At 41.9% G+C, this 8,471-nt stretch overlaps 1 protein-coding gene across 1 annotated transcript in view; it reads right to left on the minus strand.

Moving 5' to 3' along the window:
• The window catches only part of OPHN1 (oligophrenin 1), a 103,841-nt gene that overhangs the window by 60,985 nt on the left and 34,385 nt on the right, over positions 1 to 8,471 (minus strand). Inside the window, exon 2 of the mRNA XM_019536216.1 lies at positions 4,646 to 4,741. Within this exon, the coding sequence (XP_019391761.1) occupies positions 4,646 to 4,741 (96 nt within the window). The remainder of the gene's footprint in view (positions 1 to 4,645; positions 4,742 to 8,471) is intronic.

Below are 8,471 nucleotides of genomic sequence, written 5' to 3' on the forward strand. Positions count from 1 at the left end.
AATAGCCATCTATAAGTTTATCAGGGGTGACCACCAGGATCTGGGGGAACGAGGTTGAACGGTTATAAACTACTGCAAGACCATTTCAGGCTGGACATAAGGAAGAATTTGTTTACTGTCCGAGCCCCCAAGGTCTGGAACAGCCTGCCTCGGAGGTGGTTCAAGCCCCTACATTGAACACCTTCAGGAGTAAACTGGATGCTTATCTTGCTGGGATCCTATGACCCCAGCTGACTTCCTGCGTTTTGGGTGGGGGGGCAGGACCAGATGATCTTCCGAGGTCCCTTCCAGCCCTAGCGTCTATGAAATCTATAAATCTATTAACTGTTTCCCCTGAAGACAGGATTAAAAAAAGAAACTAGTTTAATTTGAAACAAAGGAGGTTAGATTTTAGGGGGGGAACTTCCTTTTTACTAGACTACTGATACACTGGAATGATCACCCAGAGAAGTTGTTCTTAAAATCCTTCAGTGACTGGATTTCCACAAGTCAGACAAACATCTGTTGAAGATGAAGGTCTGAGGGGAAAGAAGATGCACCTGATCCTACCTCCGAGTCTCTTCATTTCTCTTCCAGCCCCACATTTCTGTGATTCTATGTGGCATAACATACAGGGCTCTGTAGTTAATGACTTCCCTATGTGCCACATAATTGCTATTGTCCTCTATTTACGTTCACTCCTAGCTTGTTTATAACCCAGACTCCAAATCCATAGATAAAGTAGCCAATTAGCCCCACAAAGAGAATTTCAAGAAAACATTTGGCTTTTAAAAAAAACGGAGGGAAGAGCTCTCAAAAGGGAGAGCCTTCAGAGAAGTAGCTCTAAAACTGCTCTTTGTGATTTGGCACATCCCAAGCAGGGCTGCTAATGAACCATGGGAGTATCCAGGTATGCAAGGAGGCTTGTACACCTGTGTATGCAAGTGGGCAGTGTGCAGTCCCAGGCCTCACAGAAAGCTGACGGCTCACCCCAGCATTCAAAAGAATATACATATCTTCAGGCAGCCACTCAGGAAATCTGTCTGTTCATTTGTTAAAAAGGCAGATGTTGCAGCTTCTGCATGGCAAATGAATGAGTATGCTAGGTACTGTAGTGGGATTTTCTGTAGAGTTGGCAAGACAGAGAGAAAGAGAAAAATCACCACCTCCTGATACACTAATTCAGCTTTCATTATCAAAACACAATCTTTTTGATTAGTCCATGATTTGGGTTTTTCTCCAAAAATTAAAAGCTTTAAATCCTGAAAGACACACTGGCTTGATGATTCCACTATTGGTCTCCAACCTGAGGCATGTTAACACTTGGTATGGTCACCCATGGCTATGTGAAATCTGAAGTATCCATATATTCAAGGAAAATAAAAGCAATCATCACAGATGGATGCAGAAAATCCCTGAAGTGGTAGTATATTCCATAAAGCAGCAAAAAAAGAGCATAACGCAAGGATGAAAAGTTGTTTTGTTGTTCTTATGATCCGGTTGCTTTACAGACTTATACTAAATGCTGCCAGTTGTTACAATTTGATTGCAAGTCTCTTGATATTTGATGTATTAAAGTCATAGTTTGCCAAGGCACATGCAAAAAAAAAAATCTAGTCTATCTTGTGGGAAAAGAGCAGGAAAAATGTGAACACTTGAGAAATTAAAAAAGAAAAACAAAACCAAACCAAAGAAATCCCATGCTCAGAAAACAAAATGACAACGTTACAGCCTATATTACTTGTGGTTTAGCAGAGTCTAATTCAGCATTTTTTTAATGTCTCGTATAATTTCAAAACAGTCTGACTAGAGCTCCCTTCCTCTTTTTGTTTCTTATGATGCTGTAATTTCACTATTTCCCAGGCATGTCCGAATCTTTCAGAGTAGATAAGATTTAAATATCTTTCAGAGCAGATAAGACCTAAATATCTAGTAAGGACATAAAAAGAAAATAAGCCATAGGGAAAAACAAAACTTCCTTAAGTGAACTGCTTATTCACAGATGCCATGCAAGCCCCGCGTCTGATCGAGGGCCTGATCAAAATCTGTTAATTGGAATGGAAATGGCTCATCTTGTAACAGTGGAGCCAAATCTGTGCCCAGTAGTACATTTGGGATGCTCTATTAAGAGCTCTCTAAAATGGGTGCAAAATTCCCCTTGTCCCAAACAGCCTTCTCAGCAGCAGAGCTGCTTGCTTCTCTGGGTCTTTTCAGAGTGTTTTGGCCTCTCTGCTGTAGCTATGGGAGGAGAGGTGGCTGTATACTGCTGTGCTGAACTTGTTTGGTGACTCAGTTATGTCTGATTTATATTATTATGCAATCAGCACCTATCGCTAGCCATTTCCCCTAAGGGGAAAGTACCCTCTGCAAGAGACAACCCCAGCGTATGTCTTCTTCCTGAGTCCTGTTAGAAGTAGTAAGCTTTATTATTTTACAATCAAGAGTGGTAACTTTGGCCTAGTACATTTTCTGCATGTGTAAAAAGCAACACCTTAACTGTCTGCCCATGCAATAAATGCAACATTGTTCACATATTATGCTTACATTCCCCTGAAGTTTAATAGAAAATGTTCTATGGATTTTTAGTCCTACATTCTATGAAAGACCTCCAAATTACTAGATCCTGTCTTACGAGAATCCTTCCAGATCCCAGCCACGTGAGGAGACTTCTAAAGGTAAAAAGATTAAAGCCATTGCTGAGATATCAGTGACATGCTCCTTTTATTATGCAAAAATAAAGAAAAGACTTTTTTGAGACGGCTTTTTAGTTTTTTGAGCTGGGTCAGACTGAAGAAGCTGGTGTGGAAGAGAAACAAATGAAAACACATATCTCACGTTCTCATGCCAGCGGATCAGAAAAGATTGGCTTACTAAAGGATAAGCTATTTTGCAACTAAAGAACTATATATTGCTGCTACATTCACATTATGTTCATGTTAATCCTTCTTGCCCTTCCCCAAAACACCCAGAACAAGTACTTTTCTATTCCAGTGCACCTAGAATGGGGAAAAGGTGCCAGGAGGATAGCTCTGTAGACTAAAGCTCTCTTTATCCACAGAACAGGTGCTCTATAGAGCAGATGCAGCAGCAAAACAAGCTTCCCCAAGCAAACAGATGAAGACTTGCTGTTTTCTTGCCTCCAGACCCACTTCAGAGTAATGGCCAGACAGGCTCCACATTCACTCTGAGCTGGGAAAATGAAACTTTTATTCCTTTTAGACTAACAGGAAAGAGACACTTGCTTCTTGGATGGCTCTTTGCTTCAGATCCTTCCGTTCCCAGCTGGGTTGATTTATATGCAGTTTTGTGGTTCATTATTTAGAAGAGCTCAGAAATTCAATACCTCTTTCTCCTATAGCTGGGCTCTGACTTATTTCCAGCAGATTTCACCTGTGAGTTTTACACTAAAGGAAAACCAGTGTCTGAAAGGCAAGCCACAATTTGCTCTAAAAGTCTAAAGTAAAGCATTTTAAAAGAACTGAGCTTTGTCTTTATTTGATTCTCCTTCTGCTGAGGGTCAGTCTTGTGGGCACAGTTAAATGGGAAGTTTGAAAAATAATGTTAATCTGGCCTGAGTGTGCAAGAGTAGCCTGGCCATCTTCCTGTTGATGCACTCAATCCTGAGTACCGTCTCCTGGGAGTGGAAGCTTATCAGTATTTTGCAGAATTGGGCTGCATGACATTACTTCCGATGATCCCGTCTGCTCATATGAATCAAGCAGATCAGCGGGCAGTTCCTGTCCTAATTCCTGCAGCCTGCCAAGTTCTCCAATAGCATTAAGAAATTCCTGTGTGTTTTCACAGCCCTTGTTCGGGTGTCACCACAACAGTTCCAAGACTTCAAAATTGCTAGCTCAACCGCAGCGGATAATCCAAGAGACAGACAAATTCAAAAAATGCCTTTTTTAGGAAGTTTAGTGCTATAGTTTTAGCTCTCTGGATGCATCAGGCAGATGTTTAACCTACAAAGAATTCATTGGGTTGGCAGGAAACTAAACTACATGGAAACCTAACCCAGAAATGGAGGCGTTGGGAACAGGAAAGCTCCATGCACCACAGGCTGCCTCCACAAAACTGATGTTTTACAGATACACTGAGGGGGGGGTGCTTTTTATGTAACTGTGCACATGCTAGTTGCTTTCCATGTGGGACAGAGGCTTCCAGTTTCCAGAACACCAGGGCAGCTAGCTTTAAAACAATTTAAAGCAAATTTAGATTTGGAAGCACTATTTGTCTGGTTCAGGACCCATGACCAAGTGTTTCGAGTCATACTTTCTACTACAGGTAGAGTGGGAGTAAGAACCCAGGGGCTAACACTGAAGGTCACCCAGGGGCACTGCAGTTGAGAAGCTATTACAGGTCATTTGGCTGGGGGGAAGACAGAGTTGTAAAAGATGTTGCGTCAAACTCAATCTACTGAAATTTGAATGTCAAATTCTAAACATCGATGTTTGTACACTTACAAACTGTGCTACAAGGCAGTGTAACCCAAACAATAAACTGCACGTGCTATGTACAGAATGGGGACGCAGAAACATGGCTTCTATTTTTGAGCAAGAACTAGGACACACATATCAACTCTAGACTCTTGTTATGCAGGCTCATGGTAAGAAAGAGAATATTGTATAAGTAAATTCAAATCTGCAATGACAGGAAAAGCACTTACCAATATTAATCTCATCATCTGTTAGCGTGTCCCCAATGAAGTCAAACTGAAAGGACTGCAGAGTCTGGGAAAATTTCTGCACAGCGGAGGAGTAATCTGGAAAAGGATGAAACAGCAAGGTTAAGTATTTTTGCAATTTTAAGATAGCAGTGGGAAGCTTCATGAAATTCACCTTTGAAGGGAAAAATTTACACTGAAATGATACAAAAATTGAACAGATCCCTGTGCATCACCTGGATTTCAAGTTTTCTTGTAAATAATATGCACTTGGTATTTATGCCCAGATGATACGAGCGATATTTTAAAGCATCTTTAGGAATACACCTGCAATATCAGTGGATGTATCAAATGCAACATGAATTAACTGATCAAATACTTAAATATCTCAGTGATAAGCATGGGAATAGATCCTTTTCACCTGCAGAAACATATGCAATCTTAAATACCCTCTCTTCATCATTGTGGGGCTTCTTTTGATAATTTCATACCATGAAAAGTGTTTACAGAACCAAAAGGAATTAAATGATAGTGAATGGCATGTTGGAATCCAACACTGGAGGCAAACTCAAGAAATATCACATTCAAATTCAAGAAATAGCAAATCTTGTACCCTGGGAGAAAGACAGACAGCTACTGAGGAACACCACAGGGGTGGTAAAGGGAGCACACAACTCCTTACTTAGTACTGAATTTGGAAATGCCTACACAGCACGTTTACCAGAACAGGCAGCAGCATCTATGCTAATTAACCAACCTGTGGCACCCTGAGTGCGTAGCTACACCCCCTCCTAATTTAGCCAACATGGAGCAATGTAGGGTGCTTGAGGACGCTGCTGGCCATGGTCAATGTACTGCACAGATGTGTCCTTAACCCCGAGTGCTCATTAGCGCACTTGAAGCCAAAACAGCGTGTAGATGTGGCTACCCTGTTTTCAGTTTGCAGAGACACCCCACATCCCATAGCCTGCCTGGAGATACCACTGCCTGTTATAATCAGTTTACCTCACTAACAGGGCTTTTATTTTTCACCTAGTCTCTTTAAGACTGTCCTAAAATGACTCCTTCATGTTGTCAAGCCAAAAAGAAGTGGAGGGTTCAGGAGTGAAAGGTTGGGAAGGGAGATGATCCATAAGGCAATCTTAGAAGTGTCCCACAGTATGAAAGTTTGACAACAGCTGCGGCGAGCCAAATCAAACACATCGTTGCTGGCCCTATCCTCCTGAAGATAGCTACTTGTGTTGTTTATTTTTCAGTCTCTCTCTAAAAACGGTAAGTGGGAAACGGAAGAAAAGCATCGGAGCTTGTGCGACACACAAGGCATGTGATGCAAACAGAACTGGACCCAAATTTGACTCCTGATTCGCATCACAATTTTCCTGCAGTCCAGAACAAGAACACCTCTCAAGTTCCAGGCTTCACCCAGTCTGAGGCCCGGGATCCAGACCTGGGTTAGAGTCCAAACATTCCCAAAGTCTGGAGGTTGCAGGAGTAGACAGAGAGAGAAAGACACAAGATTCCAGTTCACACCCTGCTAGTCAGGAAAAGGAAGGTTTCTTTCTGTAAAATGGCCATACATTAGGGTTAAATTTGCAGCCCAATCATAACCTGACCTATATACTTGAGAGTGGACATAGACAGCCAGAAGTGCAATGTTCATCCCCCAGTTTAGACCACCATAAGGCCACATTTCCAAAAGCACTCTGATTTTTGGTCCTTTCTGTTTTTGGGATCCCTATTTAAAGACACCAACACCTTGATTTTTAGAGGTAGCAGAATCTCCATTGACCTTAGCTTCCTCAGCTGGGCTTTCTAAAAAAGAAATGAGACACCTACAATTAGAAGTCACTTTTTAAAACTGGCCTGGTAGCCACAAACAAGGGACTTGCGTAACAGTGACCTAAATTACTGGAAGAAAAATTATACCTGGAAAAAGAAAAAAGTGTGGGCTACAGTCAACTTTGAACTTTGGTTTGTTTGGGCTATATATTTTCTGCACAAAAGTGTAACAGTTTCAGATGTATTCTTTTAGCTCAAGTAGAATGATGGCCCTGATGAAAGTACTACTTTTGGCTGGCATTTGAGACACTTTTTTTAAAAGGAATTCAAATGGTTTAAGAAAGTACCTACTTCCCTAAAATCTAAGCACTGGAAATTTCGTTTTCGACGTACAGTGTATTTAGTAGGGTATAGTGCACAGGCCCATTCTTGAGCTCTTTATTCTATCAGAAACACATCAGGATTCAGAGTCAGCAGTTTCCCTCCACTTCAAACAGGGTCAGCATGAGATCAGAGCTGGATTGATGGTAAACTGGAAAAGGACCATCTTGAAAGCTGTATGAATTTCATAAGATGTGTTCCCCTAAACAGAGGAAAGGCATTCAGGCCAACCATTTGGGACTCACTAGTACATGGCATGATTTTTTTTTTCTTCTTTCCCTATTTCAAGCAGCATTGTAATTTGGAGAGACAAATCAGGCTTTGAATCTTGACCTTGACCAAGTAGGGAATGAGTGTGAGGAATAGGTGGAAAAACAGAAAACACAAAGCACTGTTCCCCCATTCTGTTGCAGCTGGGAGTTGGACTTTGCTAGACATGTTTCCCTGCGCGAGCTGAAGATGAGCTGGACAGACTCACACACTCCTCCTCCCTACTTTCTGCCTCTGTTTCATGCAAAAGCAGAAGGCAAATAAACCTACCCATCATAGCTGCCTATAACCTTCCACCTGTTTGGCCTGCTGGCTTTACAAGGCAGGGGTCAACCTAACATGGAGAGAACAAGGGAGGAAGGGCCGCATTTACCTGATGTCCTCCGTTTCACCTCTGAAGGTTTAAGAGTTTGTTGGCTGCATGCTGCTTCACCCTCGCAGAGTTCTCATAAAATGCAGAAGAGGAAGAAGGGTGCAGTAATTAAAGCAGAGTCCAGCTCTTCCACTGCTCAGTTGATGGGACTATTTAACACAACAGCAATGTCTCCCATGACCTGAATTCTACTTGCCATAGTTCCAAGTCACCATAAATAAATGTACTTTTGATCTCTCAAGACCCTTTCATTTCGCTCCTTTTGCTGGTTGAAAACATGGGACTACACTCTACTCCCTTGTCAGTAACTAGAAATACAGCAGACAGCACCTCATCAGTGCAGAGATTGCAGCTGATGGTTGAATATCACCTACCAGGTCTTTTCTTCTGTACCATCCTACAGGCCAAGTAGCCATCTGAAGACCCATTCATGGTTGTTGCGACTGTTTTGTGGCCGAGACTATATTTTTTCCCTAGGGCAAAATTTCCAGGAGTTGCCGAATCCAAAACAAGTGATCTCTCTTCAAAACACTGTCTTACCTTGGGGGATTTTAGTACACCTGCTGATGTAAGATATGTCAATCCCCACACCTTACAGTGCAGTATTGGTGGATAAAATTCAGATTTTACTGGAGCAACTAATGGGACTCCAGGATGTTAGTTGCAGCTCTGTCACGCACTGGATCTTTGACCATAGAGAAGTCCTGTAAGCCCTTTGTGCTTCAGTTTCCCCATCTATAAAATAGGAAGGATAACATTGACCTACCACAGCAAGAAGGCTTATGGTTTTAGTCTTGGGAGAAGAGTTTTGTAAGAGCTTTAGATGACCAGTAGTAAAGAAGGGTAGGTTATGATTGAGGGCGCCAAGTTTCAACTGCCATATTCTGCATCATTTCTGTTATGCAAAGAGAGGGAAAGGTCTCAGGAGCATTTTCACCAATAGTGCTGTATTTCCCAGCTCCTTATATCACAGAAGCTGATCTCTCCTGGCATTATTTCATAGACATCAGGGCTGGAAGGGACCTC

This window comes from Crocodylus porosus, unplaced genomic scaffold (assembly GCF_001723895.1).
Source record: "Crocodylus porosus isolate Cpor-Errol unplaced genomic scaffold, CroPor_comp1, whole genome shotgun sequence".
Classification (NCBI taxonomy): Eukaryota; Metazoa; Chordata; order Crocodylia; family Crocodylidae; genus Crocodylus; species Crocodylus porosus.